The sequence below is a fragment of the Columba livia genome, chromosome Z (assembly GCF_036013475.1).
Source record: "Columba livia isolate bColLiv1 breed racing homer chromosome Z, bColLiv1.pat.W.v2, whole genome shotgun sequence".
NCBI classification, from domain to species: domain Eukaryota; kingdom Metazoa; phylum Chordata; class Aves; order Columbiformes; family Columbidae; genus Columba; species Columba livia.
The window spans coordinates 14,866,171-14,888,688 of NC_088642.1; the positions used below are offsets into that span (position 1 = coordinate 14,866,171).

General features: G+C 40.6%; 2 protein-coding genes across 2 annotated transcripts in view; one reads left to right on the forward strand and one right to left on the reverse strand.

Annotated features, from left to right (window-relative positions):
* On the forward strand, positions 1-18,057 carry HEXB (hexosaminidase subunit beta). The gene is made up of 14 exons (XM_065047324.1): positions 1-379; positions 471-628; positions 3,108-3,173; positions 3,897-3,943; positions 4,153-4,263; positions 6,985-7,086; positions 8,566-8,695; positions 10,447-10,627; positions 11,649-11,735; positions 12,315-12,387; positions 13,007-13,181; positions 13,994-14,084; positions 14,288-14,392; positions 17,726-18,057. Exons 1-14 carry the CDS (start codon positions 93-95, stop codon positions 17,787-17,789), a joined length of 1,677 nt encoding a protein of 558 aa, XP_064903396.1. The 5' UTR covers positions 1-92; the 3' UTR covers positions 17,790-18,057.
* Positions 18,054-22,518, reverse strand: part of GFM2 (GTP dependent ribosome recycling factor mitochondrial 2) — a 19,861-nt gene continuing 15,396 nt past the window's right edge. Inside the window, exons 16-21 of the mRNA XM_065047318.1 lie at positions 22,372-22,448; positions 21,734-21,872; positions 21,398-21,583; positions 19,888-20,003; positions 19,428-19,610; positions 18,054-18,990 (exon numbers count right to left, since the gene is read on the reverse strand). Coding sequence (XP_064903390.1) covers positions 18,862-18,990; positions 19,428-19,610; positions 19,888-20,003; positions 21,398-21,583; positions 21,734-21,872; positions 22,372-22,448 — 830 coding nt within the window. The 3' untranslated portion in view covers positions 18,054-18,861. The remainder of the gene's footprint in view (positions 18,991-19,427; positions 19,611-19,887; positions 20,004-21,397; positions 21,584-21,733; positions 21,873-22,371; positions 22,449-22,518) is intronic.

Genomic DNA, 22,518 nt, shown 5'->3' on the forward strand with positions numbered 1-22,518 from the left:
GGCGGGCGCTCCGCCCGTTCCGTGATGGCGGAGGCGGGGCCCGTCCGCCCGTCGGGCCGGTTCCCGCGGGCCGAGGGGGCCGCCGCTGCAGTATGAGCAGAGCTATGGGCCTGGCCGGGCTGCTGGTGGGTCTGTTCCTTGTGCCCGCCGTGCTGGTGAGCACCAGCTTTCGCCATGACGCCCCGCGGACGGAGCCCGCGCCGGAGCCGCCCGAGTGGGAGCCGCCCTCGGGCCCCGAGGACTCGCTGTGGCCCCTGCCGCAGGAGCTCCGCACGTCGGGCCGCCAGCTGCAGCTGGCCCCCGGGCGCTTCCAGCTGGTGCACGGCGCCGGCTCCTCGGCGGGGCCGCACTGCGGGCTGCTGCAGGACGCCTTCCGCAGGTGAGGAGCGGCGGGGAGCGGCCTCAGGCGGCGGCCCGGTGGCGGGAGCGGTCACCTCAGGGCTCCACCGGCGTCTGTGCTTCCCCGGCAGGTACTACGAGTACATGTTCGGACAGTCCCTCCGGCGGAATTGGGGCTACAGGCCATTCGGCCCCCGGGCGGAGGCCGAGCTGTCGCACCTGCAGGTGGTGATCGAGTCCCGGGACCCCGGCTGTGACAGCCACCCGCACCTCGGCTCCAGCGAGGCCTGTGAGTACCGCGTTCCCGGCTCCGGACGCCGCATCTGCAGCCTGTGTCTTTCAGTCATGTCTCCCACGTAGAAGTCACCAGGGCTTTCTTTGGGGAACTGGAAATCACAGGCTCAGTGGGGTGCTCCAGAACATTTCACAACAGTGGCAACCAGAAGATAGTTCTTGCTTCTAATGCTGTGGGAAATCTCAGCCCACAGTGAATCACGAAGCTGGTTAGAACTGTAATCTATGATTTGTGTGGTTTAGCTGGTGCTCAACTTGTTTACCTGCTACCATCCTTTCTAGTTACTCTCATTAAGAATCAGAGGTGTTCAGTGCTATTCCCAAAAATGTATGCTGACATCTGAGTAATCAAAAAATGATCCTTTCTTTCAGTACAGGGTGTTGGGTGAAGGCAGACTTGGCTTGTTCATCTGCTCTCTGTAGGAAAAACTACATTTGAATTGAAGTTCAGTTCAGTGGCTTATGTACATTTGATTTCTGTTTTATGGCGTTGTTTGTTTTTTGTTTTTCCCCAGGAAAACCACAAAGTGTTCATTGAAATTCTTGTTATTTGTCTTCCAGTATTATAAATACACTCTCTTGGTAGCTATAAGTTAGGATTTAAAAACATGATGGTTGTATTGGTTTTGTTCTGCTTTGCTTCTTTAGTTCTACAACTGAAGTCCAGAGTAGAGAAGTACCCTAAAATTAAGCTGTAATGACCAGAGGAGTCTCTTAATAGAAACAAGGATTAGTTGATATAATGCTTTTTGTTTGGGCAGGTTAGCACACAGTTCAACATATTCAGTTCATCTCGTGCTGTCTTTAGATAATCTTCTGTACTAGGTGAGGCAGGCATTTGCTATCTGGGACAGAGATGCTTGAAAAAAGATCCTTTTAATCTTAAGTCATACATCTGCAGCAGGATTAATTCCACCTAACTTGCGATAGAATGTACTTATTTTAGACTTACTCAATCTTTTTTGGTACATTTAGCCAAGTAATGCATTTTTTTTGTGTGCAAGTTTGTCATACATTTCATCACAAATGAGGTATTGCAGCAGAATTGCTAAGGCAGTAGTTTTTTTTGTGCCACAGGTGGTTATATTGCTTTACTACTAGTTGAACTTTGAACTGGTTTGGGAGCTTCAGATTTTAGCCGAAGCTTGTTGTTCTCTCCTGTCAGGGCATTTGTCAGATCTGTGATATTTAGATTGCACTCTTTAGGACAGTTGGAGTTTTTCCTTTCTCCTCATGTAGTAAACTGAGCTCTCCAGATTCCAGCAGGGTTGTAATTTTCTACTTTTAATGAGATAGCTTGTTCAGAGAAGAAACACTGAAGTATGCAGTTATTAATCACTTGCTGGATTGAGCAGTTTGGCTCCTTTATTTTAATAGAGACAGTATGGATCAGTCAGTGGCTGTCCTATAGCAAGAGTATTGGATATGTAATCAAAGCACAAGTTATCTACCTGTCTCAGTGCTGACTTCTTGCCCACTTGTGTAAAAGATTCCAAACAGCCATACAGAACTTGTTCTGTGCTCATTTAAGATACTATATATGTTCAGAGAAAAACCTGCTGTCTTGGAAGTTATTCCTTGACTGAACTACAGTTCACCACGAAAAGACCTGTAGAGATTGCAGTAGTCTTCTAAGTTCTCTTTCTTACCAGGAACTTCCAGCATATGCAATCTATTTTTATGTTAAAATGAAAGCTTGAGGTACTTTCTTCATTCCCCTTATGGCTTTTCTTTGGTAGTCTAGTCAAAGGTTTTAATTGTACAACTTATAACCAACCATTCTTTCATACTGAAGCAGATTCAACAAATTATTACATAGCAATTTACCCCTCTGATTTTTTTTTCTTTGCTGCTTCAAATGTGAAACTCTGGTCAGTTTATTATTGCTTTGATGTTTCAATAATAATAGAAGTCTGTAAATTTATAGATATAGTGTATTTTTATGCATGCTCATTAGATGGTGGGGTCTGATTTATTTTTTTTCCTTTGTAGTTAGACCTTTATAGTAAGCAATTAACAACAATACTTGACAAGCTATGTCTCAAAAAAAACAAAATGAACATAATCTATAGAAAATGAAGATAAAAGGAGAAGTAAACTTCTGTGGTTAGGTTTGTCTTAGTTACCCAACACTTATCACCTGTGCCTTAAATGCAAAAAAATCACCTGATGTTTTAAATCAGTTGGGTTAAACTTGCTTGGAATTCTGGCTCATGTGCAATATTTAACATTGCCATTATTAAGCACTGTATTTGTTTTATCATCTTACTGATTAACTGTTGGCTTTCTGACTAGTAGCTTGCATTATTTCAGGAGCACATAAATGAAAATTAGCTGCACAGTTTCACCATTAAAAACACTATTGTTTAGAATTTAATGGGAGATGTGGGACTTGAAGGATCTCTTTTAATGCCTGTTAGCATGTCAATCCATGCTTTCTTGTGGTATAACTTTTTGTTTTTTCTTTTCTTTAGATCAGTTAACTGTAATTGCGCCGGTGGCTACACTGAAAGCAGATGAGGTATGGGGCGCTTTAAGAGGTAAGCTCGTACTTTTGCTATAGAGGTATTTGCTCTGGTCTTACACAAACTCCATGGCAGACTAAGAACCAGCTGACCGCTGAGCCCTGCCCTCATGCAGTCCTTAATGGGAAGGTGATGTGGGCATAGAGGCCAGAAGGATACCCAGATACGTGTTGGTCAGACCCTCAGTCTGGATGCTCAGCATCTTGGTTCCAGTGGCACACATTAAGTGTATTCTTGCTGTGCTTTAAATCAGCCAAGCCAGCCAAACCCTGGGTGCTAAAACGCTTTGTGTTCCACAGTGCAAACAAATGATTCTCTGACTGCACCTCATAACTGAGTGTGCTGGACACATCACCAGGAAGACCGTAATGCTGAAGTTTCAGTCTGCTGTCCTTACTGGAATGTTTTCTAAATTATAAGATTTTTCATGCTGAATCAGAAACTTTGCCAGTTCCAGAAAGGACAGTAAATTCCATACAATTCAAGTATTAAATTGGTACAGCTATGCTGTAGTGCTAATATACAGTAGTTATGTGTAATGGAGACTTCAAATGGTTCTCTCTTCAGACCTTCATCAACAGTGGTGCTTGAGTGATTAAGGAAACTGAAAGAACTCAGTACAAAGCATTCTTTCTAGCTATGTGAACACTTGTGAACCGTTATGGTCCTTTTTTAAAATAGAACGTAAGGACAAGTACTGGGTTGTACTGCAGGTCCCTTTCTTGGATTTTTTCCTAGGTTTGGAAACCTTTAGCCAGTTGGTTCATGAAGATGACTATGGAAGTGTAAGTATTAACTAAAACCACAGTTCTGATAACAAACAAACACATTCTTTGGTGCTTTTCTAGAAACTGCAGATCTACTTGTTTCATTAAGTAATTTTTTTCAGGAAACGATCATTTGGAAACTGTTAACAAACTAAAAAGCAAGCATTTCTTGTTTAAAATGATGACTGTAAAGTGGGAATTGTAATTTTAAAATCTTGTTCTCGTAGTTCCTTGTCAATGAATCTGAAATCTATGACTTCCCAAGATTTGCTCATAGAGGAATCTTACTGGACACTTCAAGACATTATTTACCGTTGAAATCTATTCTTACAAACCTGGTAAGTGGGAAATTTTCCATCATTAAAATAATGAAGTTTTTTTTGTTACTGTTTTTCGCCCTCTGAAGTAGGTAGCTACTGGAGCTTCTGTGGAAAGAGGACCCTGGCTGACTTCTGAAAGGACAGAGTGAACTTTGCTAAGTGAAGTTCAGAACACACACAGAAGAGGAATTGAGTGGGCAGACACAACGACTACTGAATCTGTAAAAGAGGCTGGGATTTGTGGTAGCTTGGGTTTTCTGTATTTGCTGTTGCCTAAACCAGCTCACTTATTTCTTGGCAGATGTTTTGAGACATCTGACTGTCACCAAGCAATGTAAGGGGGATTTTGCAAGTCCTGGCTTCAGTGCCAGTGGTAGCAGAAAGATTCTAGTTTTTTCATTAACCAGGCTCTGGTTGTCCTTCTTAGGCTGCTAAGAGCAAGCCAGTAATTAAGTAGTACAGAGTAAGGGGGAAAATTGGAAATGCTCATTGGAAGCTACTGTATTCTTTCACTGTGTCCCTTCAAAAGGAATTAAAAAAATAAAAAAAAAGACAAGAAAAACCCAACCAAACCAGCCTCACACCTTTCTCTGAAAAGCTTAAGTAAGCACACTAAGAGCTCTAGACTCCCACCTTGATGGGAAGGTGATGAATTTGTATAATCATAGCACCCAAAGCTGTAGATTTTTTTCTGTTCTGTACTCCCATTTTCAGCTGTTGAAATCCTTGAAGCAGGGCATACTTGGTGGGTTGAAATGGAGGAGCTTTTGAGTGGAGCAACATGCAGTATCCTGTCTTTGTGTTGCTTTTCCAAGATGAAATACAGGGTGTTTCCAAAAAATTGACCCAGTTTCAAAGCAGTACTGATTTCAAATGTGGTCCATCTTTTTGAAACACCCTCGTAGTGTTAGAAATTTCTCTTTCATGTTGGAGAACTTTGCGGAGCAGTCGTAAGATGGACAGGGAGAGAGCAAAAGTAAAACCAGCCTTTATTTCTGAGGTCATCCTTGAACTGTGCTCAGAACTTGCCCCTCTATGGATATTTACTTGTGTTTACCTTTAGCATCAGTCCTTGTTCAGCAGGTAGTGCTTGTGTGGTGTTTTATTTACAACTGAGGGTGCTTCAAAGACTCAACTACTTACTTATGTCAATATTTGTTGTCTCTTTTATGAGTAATTTTTTTTAAGAGCAACTTGACTTTTGAGGCTTGCATTTCTAATCATTTTTGTGTTTCTGTAACTATTGGTGTTCTGTTTTCTTTCTTTAAATTATGTGTATGGCTCTAATAATTTTCCAGAGCTACATTTTATGATGTTTTGCTGATTTAAGAGCAAGTGTACTTTTCCTCCCACCTCTGTGCCTGTTTGAATCCAGGCTAACCTAATAAAAGACAGCAGTAATCCCTTCACTGACATTTGGTAATTAGATGTACAAGGCCACGGTTCAAGTACATTTCTTGTTTGTGTTCAGCTGCTGTGCTGTATTTCTGGGGAGGGCTTTGTCCTAGAGGAAGGAGTGGCGGAGGGCAGGAGATACAATTTTCTATGTGGAAAGGTAGTATTTGGTAGAAGTGCATGAAGACGTGGCAATTAAAACTTATGCTTTCTAATAAAACAGATGAGATAATTTTGGGGAATGGACATGGTATAAATCTTCCATTGGATTGGTGCAAGTCCTGAAGAGACTTTGTTGCTTCTTTAAACGCAACTTGGTGAAAAAAGCAGGGAGGGGTCCTGTCGCCATCCCTGATATTTAAAAGACGTTTAGATGTGGTGCTTAGGGACATGGTCTAGTTCTGGACTTGTCAGTGTTAGGTTTATGTTTGGATTTGATGATCTTAAAGGTCTTTTTCAACCTAAAGAATTCTATGATTCTATGAAATAACTGTATTGAGGCAAGGGATTGGAAGCAACTGTGTTGCGATTACTCAGCCCTGAACAATGTAGAGAACGCTTACTCTGTCTGCACACAGCACACTACACTTCCAGTGACTCTGACTTTCATAACTCAGTGCCTGTGTCTAGCTGTCCACCTGCACTCAAAATTCTAAAATAAGTGTGTGAACGTTTATCTTAGTTATCTTCAAAAAAGGGAAGTACTGACACTGTAATGACTGAAAACGTAAGGGGAACACTATCTCCTGTGGGGAAAATGCATGTGTTATTTTGCATGCACTTGAAATGGATTCTGCAGAAGTCCCTAGCAAGTAGAGGTGTACTGAATAGTAGAAAACTCTCGCATGTTGTTTAGTTTTTGAGTCCAAATATTTATGCAGAAAGGCATAAGCTTCTGTAAGCTCAAATAGCTGATGGCACATAGAGAATTACGCAGATGTTCTGAAGTGGAAAAAAATTCATAAGCATTTACAGCAGTTCCCCTTCCACGAGCTGGTGAAGCATCATCAGATCAAGAGTTTGTTGACAGGAGTGATGCAGATAGATGGCAGAGGCATGGAGCAGTAGTATTAACAGGCTGGTATGTTTTGTTGTATGCTTCTATAATTTGGTGAAACACGGTACACCTTTTCCTCTGTGCTTTGTTTTGTTTATTATTATTATTATTATTATTATTATTATTATTATTATTATTATTATTATTATTATTATTATTATTATTATTAATTTATGTAGTTGTTGCTTTAGGCATGCAGGATACTGGGACAAGACCATCTTTTTTGCATAACTTTTCTGGGAGTGAGTAAAGTGCTTAACTAGACTGTATTGCATTGTTTATTACAGGATGCCATGGCTTTTAACAAGTTCAATGTTCTCCACTGGCATATAGTAGATGATCAGTCATTCCCCTACCAGAGTATTTGTTTCCCAGAGTTAAGTGACAAGGTGAGTAAACATCATTGGAGCAGGGTGGGAGGGCAGAAATCTGGCATATGTTTCATGAAAATAAAGTGCAGAGCCTACCAATGCTTGAATACATCTGCCTTGGCTGATTGTGAAACAGTCACCAGTCACCAGCAAGTACATGTTTAGGCTCCTCCCTGAGTGTCTGTGTGGACCATGTTCAAGTCTTCCTTGGTGAATCCATGGTAAATGACCTTCCTAACTCTTCTGTAAAAATTTTCTGGTGACTGTGATCCTCAGTGTTTGCAGGCCTTCAAGCAGTAGTGGTAAATTTCTGTTCGTTTCTTTGTTTAACTGCTAGACTTCTTGATACTTGAACAAATGTAAGAGAATTCCCTGTCACCTCTAGGTTTGGAACCGCCGCAGTAGTACTTCTGACCTTTCTGAGGTCTACTTGTGTAACACAACGTGTCTCTAAAAGGTCCAAAAGTGAGAGGTTGTTTTTTAAAACAAAGACAATGCAACATATCTCTTTATTTCCTGTTTCACAGCAGATTTTGCTAATTATGAAAGCCATCATGAGGTTCTTGCTCAGTCACAGTACAGTAGTAGCCAAATCAAGCACAGGTAATTAAATAGACTGAGCCTAAGCAGAAAACTCATGATTCTATTTTAAAACAAGTGCTAGAATCTAACCCTCATGAAAATTATGTGGGCAGTGCTTGGGCACATGCTGTGAAGAATTTTATAATTCAGAAATTGCACCTGTTGAATGGTGCAGTCAGATTATTTTTCCTGGCAATAGCTGTGGAGTCCTGTCCCATTCCCCTCTGAAAGCTGGAGGGAGGGAGTTAGCATTTATTTCAATAGCCTTTTTGAAAGGTTCTTGTTTACCATTATTTTTTTTAATAACTCACCTGTGGAAACCATTTCCAGGTAAACAGAAGCTTAAAGTGCTTTTTGTCATGAGGAGGCATAATGCTTTTCCTACGTTGTTTGGCTCTTTGGCAAACATTTGTTTCACCCAAATGTAGCAGTCTGGGTCGCTGTCACATTTGTTGGCTGTGTGTGAGGGGACTAACACTCGAGTTCAGCATCACAAAACATACACACCCTGATGCTAAACTTCCCTGCGTACAGGCAAATTTAAAAATGTATCTTTAAAAAATCTGGTGGAATAGAAACTAGCTTTTCTGTGTTCTTCAGTAACTGAGCTGAGGAGGAAAGGACAGTCTCCTTAAGAGATTGGTTTTAGTTTGGAAAAAGGGGTTAATTTTTGTGTGGTGGTTGTTTGGGGGGGGGGGGGGTTTGTTTGTTGTGCTGTTGCTGTTGTTTGGTTGTGTGGTTTTTTTCCAATAGTCAACAAAAAAATTTTTGTAATTGCAGTTGCACATGTGATAAACCAGAAGAGACCAACTTGTAAAACTGTTCTGCAGTCTAAAATATAACACTTTAATCCAAATGTTGTGAGCTGCTGATGTAATGTTTTGTAAGCTGTCTCTTAATGTGAATGCTTTACAGGGAGCATACTCATATAACCACATCTATACTCCTACTGACGTCCGTCTGGTGATTGAGTATGCCCGGTTAAGAGGCATTAGAGTTATCCCAGAGTTTGATACCCCAGGACACACACAGTCTTGGGGAAAAGGTATGTCCAATAAAGTATTAATGGTTAAAAATTGTGGTAAGCAGTGTGTAACAAGCAAATGAACTTGTTAAAAAGCATCTTTTAAAGTGCTGTGAAAGGCCCTTGGTAAGAGGTAAGCAAGGGGCAGATTCAGTGATGGTCGTTATCTTCATGTTTTAGAAGAACTGAAGTTGACAGAGAAAGCTGACACTTCCTATGCTGGATGTGTGTGCAAAAGGACAGATATACTCTGTTTGCCTTACACTTTGTATTGTTACTGTCCCTCCATCCAGTACTCTTGAGTTTAGAGTAATAAGGCAGTGGCTAGAAATAGTGAAGTTTCTGTCTAGTCTAGAGATTTCTGCTTTAAGAGTGTTCTTTTAAAGTGGTTGATGTTTCTGTTTATTAGTTAAGTGGTAATCTTCCAGTGTACAAAACACAGCAAAGTTGGATGGTTCTTCAGTCTCTCTTTTCTGGGTTTCAGAGTAATACTTCTCTTGATAGAGAATGCTTGGATGCAGAGAATGGTGGTGTTTACATGAGCTCAAGGACCAAGGAGGCTTGTGCCTTAATTCAAGGTGCACTGACTGCAATTAAACATAAGATGGTTTTGGCCAAACTGTAAATAGTAAAGATATTTCTAGTGCTTCATAACTTAAGCTTCAGCCATGAGGCAAGTCTTGTGCTTGTCCTGTGGAGATATGGCCATAATGCTGGAAGATGCCTCAGGCTCTTCTCACTAGTTTAAAATGAGGAGGAAAGGAACAAGGTAAATACTAAATTCACTAAACAGTCTTTCTGAATCCGTCATCTCATTAAGTCTTTGTTGTTCCAGAGCAGTGATAAAAGCCAGTGGCTTGTCTGGTGATATGTGAGGTGGTCTGCATTCATGTGAAGAGCAAGGTTCAGCTCCCTTGCCTAAAGTTGATTGTTTCTCGTAGCTTCTTGTGTATATTTTTTTTAATGTGATACACAGGAGCCAGTGCTGGATTTGCTTATGAACCTGGGCAGCTATGCTTTGTTTGCATTCAAATTCAAGATATTGGAGAGAAGTCTTGAGGATGTGTGAGGAGAGTAGTTGAAGCAATCTACCACTGGGGCCCTGTTTGGGAACATGTGCTTAGAGTAGGAACATGCAGCCAAGAAGGTGCTACTGCTGCAACCACACTGTACTGAATAAACTGTACATAGGAATCTCCAGCCTACATATAATAACTTTTTCCTGTTTTGTTATCCTGGCTCATGTTGCTTCAGCTGTCTTGACTCAAGAACCTGTACTTAGTTTTGATGTCTGTCTAGCCTTCCTTTCTTGCGTAGAGGTAAATTCCTAGCAGACTACCTAGAGGTAGGACATATACCTCCCACCTACTTGGGTGTTAACAAAGCAGAGTAATAAAAAGAAAAAAGAGGCCTCTGGAGCACAGTCATTGTATTGGGCTTCCTTCCAGTTGGTTTCCTCCCTAAATCCATTAAAGCTTTTTTACTCAAGTAGTCATCCAGAATCTGTTTTCCAGGTACAGTGACATGTTCCATAAATTAGTGTCTATTAAATCACAAATCTAAAAATCAGAGTCCTGATGTCCAGTTAGAGGGTTCTTCAGCTTTGGGCAGGTTGCTTTATTTCATCCTGCCACTATTCAATTATACTTAGGATAGATGAGCACTTAAGTCATGAATATTAACCTTTTAAATATGAGTAACTGCCTCTTCTTGCTAGCAAAGCTAGCATATCGACATGGAACTGAATATCCTCTATTATTTGCCTCTATTAGGTCAAAAATATCTTCTCACCCCTTGTTACAATGGAGAAAAGCCAAGTGGGTCCTTTGGACCTGTAAATCCCATTTTGAATACAACTTACGACTTCATGACTAAATTCTTCAAAGAGATCAGCAGTGTGTTTCCAGATGCATACATTCATTTGGGAGGAGATGAAGTGGACTTCAATTGTTGGTATGGTAACAGCTCAAAGAATAAATATCTAGTGCTTCTTAAGCTTGCCTAAATCCATCAATTATGGAACTCAGTTGCTTGAGACAGTTTTTCACTGCTTAACCCAATGATCTCCACTCCTACTTCTGTAACTATTTACAGGCAGGGCATTTGGGATCCTCAACAAGCGATTTCGTGCAGAATTTTGCTTTGACTAGTAGTTTCATAAATGTTCAGGTATTCTAAAGGATTTCTTTATGAAAATTAACCTGGCAGGAAGGAAGTACTAAAGAGGATAATTGACATTTAAATGCATTGTGTTAAAGGAAAAGCAGTACTTTCAAGTGAGTTTTGCCTTCCAGAAAATCTGATACATTAAGTATTACAGTACTGACTCTCGTGTGCTTATATTAGAAGTATGGCATGCATTAATAGAGTTTTTTCAATTGATTGTGAATTTTGAGTATCTTGAAATCTCCCCGCTGGAGTAACTAATAATACAGAATCTGAAGCAAATCTAGTTGGATGAGTATTCAACTTGATCTAGTTAGTATTTTTGCATTCTCTTGTAACATCAAATCTGAACACTCAGGACTTACTTTAATTTTTAAAAAGAGAGAAAACTTCTGGCAAATGCCTTATCACAAAAGTGTTGGTTTCCTTTTGAGATTCTCTATGTCAGTCCTGCAGATCTCTTGGTGCTACGGCTGCTCAATTTCCAGACCTGCTGGTAACCTTCCTACAAAGTCTTGGGGAAGCCAGGAACCCCAGAGGTCTTAGGGGTTTGAGGCAGCCTTCCAGAGATTGCTTCAGAACAGGGACTCCAGTAGTTCTATCAGAGAAGTAGGATTTAATTTCAAATCAAAATGAAACGGTTTCAAAATACTTAAATCATGTGAGTGTGCTTCTTTTGCTCTGTTGTGCATTCCAAGCTATGGTGTGCCTAAGGCATCAGGTAGTGTGCTGTGCATAGGTGGTAATGGTTGGGAAATCTGCTTTAAAACAAAACAATTTTTTGTTTTGTTTTGTTTTGTTTTTTAAGGAAATCTAATCCTGAAGTGCAGGAGTTCATGAAGAAGCAAGGACTTGGCAGAGACTATGCTAAACTGGAATCTTACTATATTCAGAAGTATGGTGTTTTTTTAATTCTTGCTCAGCTTTTCACAGCCACTATCTGAGGGTGGTGTTGACGTGCAGATACTGAAGCTGATTTAGGTTAGCCTATATTGTTTTGAAAAGTGCCATGGGTTGGGGACTGTCCACCTTAATACACTGAATGTAAAGTTTACAACATTAAAATGTGGGACACAAACAAGGCTAGTTGTACGCACACTCTCAGTGTACTGGGTGTCTTACACTAGGCATCAGCTTTAATGTTAGAACACAGAGTGGGGAGAAAAGTCCTCGAGTTTTTGCAGCCATTTATTTGTCTCATTCTTCAGTAACATGGGTTTAGACACTTGTGTGAGTTGCTGGTAGTTCTGAACATCAGTTTGTGTTACGGCACATGCATATCCTTATATGTGGGAGAACATGCTCTTCAAGGCAGAGAACTAAAGGCCAAAACCAGAAAAACCTGATTTTTCTTGGTCCCCTATGCAATGCTGGGAAAGGCCTGATGTGCCTTAGGGTAGAAAAGATTGCTGCTTTGTTTGTCTGTACTGATCTCACTGAAATTCACAAACATGATCATATTTCTGAATTCTAGGATTTTGGACATTGTTTCCTCCTATAACAAAGGATACATGGTTTGGCAAGAAGTGTTTGATAACAAAGCGAAGGTAAGATGGGAAAATGAATAAGATACTCTTCCATAAGAGCACAATATTGTGGGAGGCTTCCAAAGTAGACTATTAAATAGAGTTGTGTCTCTTGGGAGTTAAAGCGAAGTCCACTGACTTCAGCAAGTCTCCTCAGCTGTGGGGCCTTCCTTCAACTTACCATTTATTGAACATGTAAAATAGGTGGAACAGGAACATCAGTATTGAAGTGCTTTCTAAAGGTGAACACAGATAATATGCTTTAGAGCATCAGAGGAAAGGGTAGGAAAGTTGCTGTAAGTTTCCCTGTATTTCTTCTCTCACATAACTGTGTGTCTGGCCTAGTAACACCAAGTGCACAGCTTTTCAGAGGTGGTCAGATAAGTGGTGTGTGTAGATACCTGCTTTCAACACTGTCTATAGTATAACCTAGGCTTCACTAGTCTGAGTTCTATTTAAAACCAGTGAAAAGCTCATCAGCTTTAGACTGTGGGGGAAAAAAAATGCAAAAGGCAGATTCCAAGATGTTCCTCTTCCAAACAAAATACTCAGTTTTGAAATCCATCATCCTTTTTCCTGATAACAGCAATTAGGATTGTCTTTGACGTTTTGGGTTTTTGTTTTGGTTTTCCCTTTTTAGCTGAAACCAGATACGGTAGTCGAAGTGTGGATGGAAAGAAACTATGCTTATGAACTGAGTAATGTCACTGGAGCTGGGTTCACTGCTATCCTGGCAGCTCCCTGGTACTTAGACTACATTAGTTACGGGCAAGACTGGAGGAAATACTACAGTGTTGAACCGCTTAACTTCTCTGGTTTGTTATTTTTTATATTCATGTTCTGTACATGTAACTCTTTGGTTCACATTAAGATGTAAATGGGAAGAATGAGGCTATTTAGAGAAGTTGTGCAGTCACTATGATGAGATATAGCCTGTAATCAAAGGATTTTAATGTCAGCTAAACGTCTAGAAAATTCTCAAAATAAAAAAATGCAACTTTCGGTTTCTCACAGGGAAAAGTGTTAACGTTTCTCAAGCATCTGGCACCTGGTGCTTGTGTAAGACAAGATTCTGGACTAGGTGAACAGATGCATCGTGCATTGGGGGCAGAGTTGTGCAAAATGACTGTTCACAGACAGACACTGAGTTCATGTCAGCAAGTTTCTAGAGCATGGGACTGTTCCAGAACAAGACGTGTTCTCTCCTGCCTGAAGGTGACACAAACATGTTATGCTCTCCCCGAGGTTTTCATTTTGTGCAAGGTAGCTCAGCTGATTAGGGAGAACGCCTGACTACAGCTTTTTCAAGGAATGTTTTGTATGTGATAGAATGAACAGTTTTAGTCAGGACTGAAATCCCTGAGGAATGTCAGAAAAATAAGGAATGTCTTCAGAGGATGAAAGGTAACATCCTTCCTTACAAAGGAGGGAAATGGGTTATCTGGGCAAAGGACCTGGTGCTTTTCACATGCAGTAAAAAGACTACCAAAAAGTTAGTGCTTAGGATAGATATTTTGTATGATAAACGGGTGAACATTAATTCTCTCTCAGTATTGGAAAATGAAATTGTTTATATACGCACATCTTCTGGGCAAATAGAAATTCTAACTTTCTGCTTTGAATTCAGGGTCTGAAAAACAGAAAGAGCTTTTAATAGGTGGAGAAGCCTGCCTGTGGGGGGAATTTGTGGATGCAACTAACCTCACACCAAGATTATGGTATGAACTGCTTCATCTGTGGATTTTAGAAAGCCAGCATTAATTAATCCAACAGGACTGTGTGTTAGTGGTAACAGTGCTCTGTACTGAACCCGAGCAACTATAAAAATTGATGCTTCTGGAAATAAGACCTCTTATTAAAAACTTTCATCCAATTCTGGTTATAGACTCTACCTCCTCTAAAACTCAATATATATTTACAGGCCTCGAGCAAGTGCTGTTGGGGAAAGACTCTGGAGCAGCAGGAATGTGACCAACTTGCAGGATGCCTATAGAAGACTGACAAATCATCGATGCCGCATGCTCCGGTGAGGTTAATAGCTGTAGTGAAGCTTGATTCTCATGCCTTGTAACCAGCGTAGTTCAAGCCCTAAACTGCTGGCCTGCTTATGGAGGGAGGAGAGCTACAAGTCCAACTGGACTGTGTAAATGTCCTCCCATGTGTTTTTGTATCCTCAGAAGGGGAAGAACAGATACATTAAGACAGGAGTTCTAGACAGTTCTGCGACTAACTCATTCACTTTCTTCAGTGAAATACCAGAACTCATCTATGTATCTTTCCTCTAAAGGAAAAACCAACACCATTATTAACTTATGTCAGACAAAAAGGATATTAAAACAGATTTGGGAGGAGCACACATGGGAAAAAGTAGATTTTTTTTTTTTTAATTGTTAATTATTCATTCTAAATAATAGTTAAAACCTGGAGCAGGCAATCAAGTGGAGTTGTTTGCATGAGAGGTGAAGTTGAGTGAGCTATTCTTTCAGGTATTACCTTAGTGTAGAACCTGAAAGGGGTGGATAAGGAGTCCCTGATAAAATTTAATTCATTTATGGCTACTGTAAATGAAGTCACTTAATAACATATTCTTCTCTGCGGTTCTTTCCTAAAAAGTACCTAAACAAGTTACTGGTTAATTGTTGCTCATGCGGTCTTTGTATATTCAGTGTTGTAGAAATGGGTGATTTCTGAGTCTTAAATCCAAGTTTGACTCCACTTTTAAAAGTATACAATCACAAGAGCCTTTTAGGTACTCCTGAATGCTGCTGCAAAGTTGGACTGCAGCAAAAATGCAGCATGCTGTTCAATTTCTCTACAAAGTTTTATGAAAATCATGGAAAATCCCATCTATTTCAAAGTAGGTACAAACTGGCTTTTTAGAGAACAAGGCACAGTGGCAGTCAGTCAGCACTCAAAAGTCTGCTCGTGTTCCTGTAGATGTCTTAGCACGTTTACCTGCCAGAATCACTGACTTTCAGCTTACAATGTAAACTAGCACTTTGGAGTTCTTCAGTCACTTGATTAATCAAAGTGTTAATTTTGGGGGTTTATTTCAAGCTGGCATTAAATAATGCTATAGTAAAATAGTTATATGTAAATCGTGTTCTCTCCTTCGGCCATGAGAAGAATAGACGGATTGAGAGTCAACAAATGCATGTTAAAAACAAGATTGAAGGACTTTAAAAACTTATGTCCTGTCACTTAACAGGGTGGTGCATCTCTTGATGAGGCTCAAAGAAAGCACTGGTAGAACTGAACAGTGAAGCATGAGAGCTAGCATGAGAGATGCTTTGCTGGCTCATAAGCTTATGGTGAACAGTTGCTGTTATAAACAGACTACCTCAATAAAAGGACACGTCTTCCTGAAAATGATTCCTTCAACATAGGCCTTGAAGCAGAAAAACATCAGAGAAAACCATTCCCTTTCCCTTGATGAAATGAGCATTCCTTGGAGCTGCAGCTATGGTGCCTTCCATGTGTATGGGGCTTCCTTAGCATTGTGTGAACTCCAAGAGCTGATTTAATCAGTCAGGCTGTTGTAAAATCGTAGAGTTTGGGCAAAGGACTACATGCCTACTAACATTTTTATATATGGCATATACTGACTGTGGCAGTTGTACCAGTCCAAGGAGCCTTTCCAGGTAGACCAGCTCTGGCTTGCTCTGCAGCAGGGTACCAGAGAGTGTGGGAAGGGATAGGTAGAACTTTGTAGCAGCTACATCAAGGTCACTGGAAGAGCAGTAGCTCTGCCTACCCAAGGCCACTGCTGCTGAACTGAAAGCAGTAACTGCTATTTACATCTAAACCCAGCTTCCTGTAGGAGGATACAGCAGCCCAAATTGCAGAGAAAGGGTGGTGGGAGAAGGGAAACAAATGGGTATATATTCCAGAGACCCAGACAGCAACCCTGTCTTTTACCAAGAGTAAGTCTTGTTTGGGGTAAGAAGCAGTTCAGCTGAGCTACTTCATTATCCAGTTTCTTCCATAGTGGCTCTTAAGTGCAATTTAAGCAGCAGTATTTATTGTCTTACAATTCACACGAGCTAGTGCTTAAGCATCCAAGAAGCAGAACTTTGACTACAGCTACTTTAACTCTGAAACCATCTTACTGCACCACCATAAGCTTGAAGATTCATTTATTTGTTTTTAAAGCCACACTAGGACTGAATAATTTATGTTAGTGTGGCTGGAAAAAGTCATGTTCACTAAAACTGACTCCCTCACAAAATAAATAAAAATGGCCTAATTAGAGCTACATATAAAGGAAACTGGGCAGTCACCAACCACATGAAGATTAACAGGGGCAAGTACCAGATTTTGCACCTGGGACATGGCAACCCTGGCTGTACATACAGACTGGGGGATGAGATGCTGGAAAGCAGCTCTGTGGAGAAGGATGGCAAGTTGAACATGAGCCACGTGCCCTGGCAGCCAAGAGGGCAACTGTGTCCTGGGTACATCCAGCACAGCATTGCCAGCCGGGCAGGGAGGTGATTGTCCCGCTCTGCTCTGCACTGGTGCAGCCTCACCTGGAGCACTGTGTGCAGGTCTGGGCAACACAGGGTAAAAAGGATATAAAGCTGCTGGAGTGTCCAGAAGAGGCTATGAAGCTGGTGAAGGGTTTGGAGAGGCAGCTGTATGAGGAGCTGCTGAAGTCACTGGTTTGTTCAGCCTGGAGGAGACTGAGGGGAAGACCTCATCATGGTTACAGCTTCCTCACAAGGGGAGGAGAAGGGGCAGGTGCTGAGCTCTTCTCTCTGGTGATCAGTGACAGAATACAAAGAGAATGGCAGGAAGATGTGCCAGGGGAGGTTCAGGTTGGACATCAGGAAAAGGTTCTTCCCCCAGAGGGTGCTGGAGCACTGGAACACGCTCCCCAGGGAGGTGTCACAGCCCCAAGCCTGACAGTGTTCAAGAAGAGACCAGACAACACCCTCAGACACATGGTGTGAACTGTGGGGTTGTCATATGCAGGGATGGGAGTTGGACTCGATGATCGATATGGGTCCAACTCAGGACATTCTGTGATTCTATGATACACTGGGGAGGGAGCGGGGTGTGCAATGTGCTAATGTCAACTTTTCAGTAAAACCAGTAGATTTTGCAGAACATAAAGACAACTAGCCCCTGAATATTTCAACCTGTTTTCCAATATTGTGTTACATCTAATTGAAATGGAGAACTGTACTTAAGTACAATGGTTGAATAGGGCCCTTTTTCACTCCCTAAATTGTCCATCTGTTATTTCTTGGATGTACTTTTGTTTACACAAAAATGAAAATAAGAGTGGCTATATCTCTTTTCCTGCCTATGCAACCAGTCTCGTGTTCGATAATCACATTCCACTTTGTTTTAACAGCCGTGGCATAGCAGCCGAACCCGTGTTTGTTGGATACTGTGCCCATGAAGCAAGAGGGCAGTAACTGCTGCAAAGACTCATTGTCAACAACCTGAAGTGCCTCAGGGACATGAATATATGTACATGCAGTTTGATCTTGAACCAACACTCAGAATTTTCACTTTTAAAATAAAATTACTTGACATTCTTGTTGGAGCAAAAATTGGGGATTTTAGCTTTTATTAGAAATAAGGGTTCTTCACTGTGAAATCCTGTAACTTGATACCAGTTACCAATTCCAGTTTCCTGACATTGTAAAGTTGAGGCAAAAATAAAGACACTATTTAAATAAAGAGCAATCCATCTTTTTTATTTAAAAGTATCTTATCCTTTGCTTCTTTTCTATGTGACCAGCTAACTGCAAATCAGAACTGACTTGTAACACATGGCAAATCAGACCCATTACAGCTTAAAACACAAATTCCTAAAGGTCCAGAAAGAAATCCCCCTTAACGTGCGCTGAGATGGTAGGTTGAGATCACTCCCCAGCAGAACTCTGCCTTTCTTATATTTTTTGCACAGATCTCACTCAATTTGCAGAAGCATCCAGTCCACAAATTTGCTAAAGCAAACTTGGGTAGAAGTTACACCCAGTCCTGTATTCTTGCTCGAATTACTTTCTAGCAATACCGGAAATAATGCTTACAGTTGTACAGCTAAAAATACTCATTAACCGTACTATTCAGCTGAAAACAAGATACAGACTGCCAAAACTGTAAGTTTGTTTCGTTTATAGACATAAACTTCACAAGCTTTACTTACTAAGTTAAGAAACGGTCCTAATTGCGCATTAAGGTGCACTTAGTGCTCATTTACATGAAGAGGATTTGCATCACTTCTCATTGCAGATTATCTGTAAGATAAGAGTTTGTAAATCAGCAACCTGCAGTTGCATCTCTGGTTCAGGTGCTTTAAATTACAAGGCTGTGCCTTGAACCTTCCCTTGGACACTTTGAAGCACAGTCTGTTCCTACAGCTGATAATCTATCATTTACCACAAGCCAGTTGATCCCAGAAGGACATACTGGTGTACATACATAGGCTCCTGAAAACAGGGAGGACAGAAAATAGCTTGATTGTTCCACAGAGGAAAGCGATCACACCAGCCCCATCCTCCTCTGAAGAAGTGCACTCTGCTCTTGACTGTTCAGGGCTTGGTAACGGGCGAGCTCCAACGTGAAGGTTGCTGAGCCTGATGTTAGAGAACGCAGAACTGTTGAGTAGCCCTGGACAAAATGGAGAACACGTGTCACTCAATTTAGGATAAAGGGAAGATAAGTTAGCACAGAAAGCAGCTTAAGTCACCAACAGAGAGAGAGTCAGAAGTATACTGCAAAATACTAGTAAATGTTTCAATATTACTGAATTAAAAGTGCAATACATGTACAAGTCAACCTAATAATATACTTTTAAAAAACCTTCTCTGTAAAACCTTTTTAGTATTATTTACTACTTCTCTGACTTGCAGTTGAAAATGTGCTGGCTTAACACTCTGGATGAAGCAGAAAACCACTGCTATACTTGCGGGCGCTTGCTTCAGACCTCCAATAATTAAAATTTTAAAAATCCATTCCAAAACTTATTCATATGAACAGAAAAAGTGAACTGAAGCCTAATTATTTTTAAGCATATAAAAAAAGATCAGATTTGCATTTTCACATACCATGGTTTCCGCTAGTGGAACAGCAGCAACCACAACTCTGTTATCTTGACGACTCTGGATTTCCCGAATGCTGCCCCTCCGCTGTGCAAGGTCAGCAAGTGCTGCACTGAGGTGATCTTCGCTTACGGTGATTTCTAGGTTCATCAGGGGCTCCAGTATTTGTATACCCGCTTTTTTCAAAGCCTACATGGAAGGGAAGGAGAGTTACGTTGAGTTTGTGTTGGTTTTTTGTGTTTTGTTTGGTTCTGATTTTTAATCTGGTTGTTTTGGTTTGGGTTTTTCAGAAAATTGACATACGTACTTCCATATCTCCAGCTAACACTGCATCTCAAATTCTCTACTTCCAAAAGCTACAAAGCCCAGCAAGGCCATTATGTTCTCATATATATATGCACATATATTTTCCCACTGGTATATCATGCTACTGTATTCTACAACAGCTTTTACAATTCCACTATACCTTTTGCATGCAACGAGAGACACAGGCTGATACCATTGTGTGGGAGGTGTCAGGATGCACTGTCAGTGATTGCACTGTCACATCTATATCCTGAACTGGGAATCCAAGCAAGGGTCCTAGGAAAAGAGGAGAAAAAGGGAAAAACACATTTGTTTTTCAGAATATTAAGACACGTGCCAAAAAGTTTCAGGATTAATTTGGAACTTCTCACTTTCCCCTGTCATTCCCCTTTCTCCCCTCTACTGGTTGTGTTCCTCATTCTGTGGTTTTGTCATTGTCCTGCTTTGCCAAAAGAGACAAAGGAATGCAGACTCACACTTTCTTATTCTCTTCACAAAAAGCACAGATAATTTTCAGAACCAGAAGTTCCCGAGAGTGCTCATCCATACTATCATTGCCAAGTTATGTTTTTTCAATACATTATAGTATCTAAAACTCATCTATTGAAACAAAACCTCATTTGAAAAAGTACTGAAACCTTTTGTTTAACCTGAAGCTGGAATAACTTCTCTACTTTCCCCTCCAACACATTGTGATCACAGCAAAGCCCGATACTGACCCACTACCAAACCTGCAGCATTAACCCAGTTCCATGGGGGATAAAGCACAACTGGTGTCATTGGTAGGTTACCTCCCTCCAGCCCCGGACTCTCAACCAGATCGAAAACTAGATTGGACGGGAGGCCTGAAGTATTTGAGAAAAAAACCTCACATGTAGCTTTTTTCCTACAGAGAACATGGCCAGATTTTATATTTTTTAAGCACTGAATGCTGAGAATTTTATGCTGTAGACAGCACAGTTCTGAAGTGTCTTCAAGGAGCATGAAGAAGGCACACAGCCAAGACTCATTCCACAGCCAGAGATGAGAGACGCTTTCCAACTCCACAAAGCAACATGGAAAAAACACCTCATGCTGCTTCTTTTAGAGCAATTCTCATTTATCAATCCACTCACTGCCTCGTAATTTTACTGTGAGGGAGAGTTCTTTGGCCATAAGTTATTAAATAACTTGTATTTTTAAGCAAAATGAAAGGATACTTTTAGTCCTTTAGAAAGCCTTTATTTTGCCATTAGGTAAAGGTTTTTTATAGCTTACTTTCATGGATTTAACATATTTGAAAATCCAAAAAAAAGTATCAGTAACTCTAATAGAAGTGCAGTATGTATATGCTGGCCTCCAAAACCACTTCTGTCACATCACTGTGGTCTACAAAACCTCATCAAGTAAACACCTGATCTCTTATACCAGATTAAAAAACAAACCAAGAGAACGCCAAGCTCTCTGGTGAGTCACTTAGAATAAATCAACCTTAAAACCAAAGGCACGCTGACTTCCCTTCCTGGCATAGGGAAAGGGGTGTCTGGCAATTCTTGTAGTTAGAGAATTTTCAGAATTTTCCTTTGCATCTAATGTTAATATGTACTATATTTTAGTTTTTCTCCTAGAAACATTAAATTGCTTCTTAGAGAAATGTCAGACCAGTATAGCTGTTGTAGCACTTCCTTTACCTTGAATGCATGAGTTCACTATTCCATTTTCTATAGCTTCTTGGAGTTCTTTGGGTAGCACTTCAATGACACTCGCAGCGTACTCGATGGCAGGTTTTGTTGTTGCTCTCTCTCCTAACCTGGGCCTCACCTCTAACTCTGCAGTTACACAGTGTCGTTTATCTCCTACTGTTTTGTCCAAAACATCTGAAGAAAAAATAAATAAATAAATAAAAATGAAGCAAGTATCTGCGATAAAACTAATACATAAAATTTCTTTAAAAGCTTCAAGTTCATTTAAAGTAAGACAAGCTGCAAAACCAGACACAAGATGTTCCTCCCATTCACTCATTTTACCTGTAGCTTGGGCAGCATTTAGGATGGTTTCTCTGTAGGCTATTTGAAGGGGTCCCAAATAAGTCTCAATTCCATATTCACGTTTGATTCGGTCATGAATGATCTCTATGTGTAGTTCTCCCATGCCACAGAGAATAGTCTAGTAAGAAGACAGTTGAGAGAGAAGAGGAACAATATGCAATACTCAGGTTTGAATACAAACTGTCTAATGAAGATCTTGCATGCTCTTAATTAATAGTCTTTCAGAAGTATTTTTAATTCTAAGGAGCCTAGAGAGAAAACAGGACTGCTTTAGATCATCTGACGTAAACACCATGTAAGTGAGAGGGTAATTACCACTGCTGTGACCACTATAAAAAGTTCATCTTATATTATCTTCAAGACTATATAATTCAAACTTTTAACATACAGAACTGTCAAAAACATGCAGAGCACTGGATGACTTCCTCTACACTGTAAAGCACAAGTGCACATGGCTCCATTTTAGTTTGATGCACAGAACTTTGTGCACGATACGAACACTGAGAGTCCTTTTATTCAAGAAAATCTCAATATGTAAATGACTTGACTGAAGGGTGGTCTTGGCAGTTCTAAAATAAAGCTTGGTTACAATGCAGACAAAATAAGATTCATCTTACTTGTCCCGTGTCAGGATCGAGCTTCACTTTTAAACTTGGATCTTCACGCTGAAGGCAGCTCAATGCGTTATCCAAGTCTGTACATAAGTATCAAACATTATATCTAGAGACTTCAGTAATTTGAGAATCACAATGAATGTCTATACA

Bases quoted from the DNA above. Each gene is read 5' to 3' on its own strand.
- HEXB (XM_065047324.1), top strand. From the start codon at position 93: ATGAGCAGAGCTATGGGCCTGGCCGGGCTGCTGGTGGGTCTGTTCCTT. The intron at 629-3,107 runs GTGAGTACCGCG...TCTTTTCTTTAG, and splicing joins CCTCGGCTCCAGCGAGGCCT to ATCAGTTAACTGTAATTGCG. The intron at 3,174-3,896 runs GTAAGCTCGTAC...ATTTTTTCCTAG, and splicing joins GGTATGGGGCGCTTTAAGAG to GTTTGGAAACCTTTAGCCAG.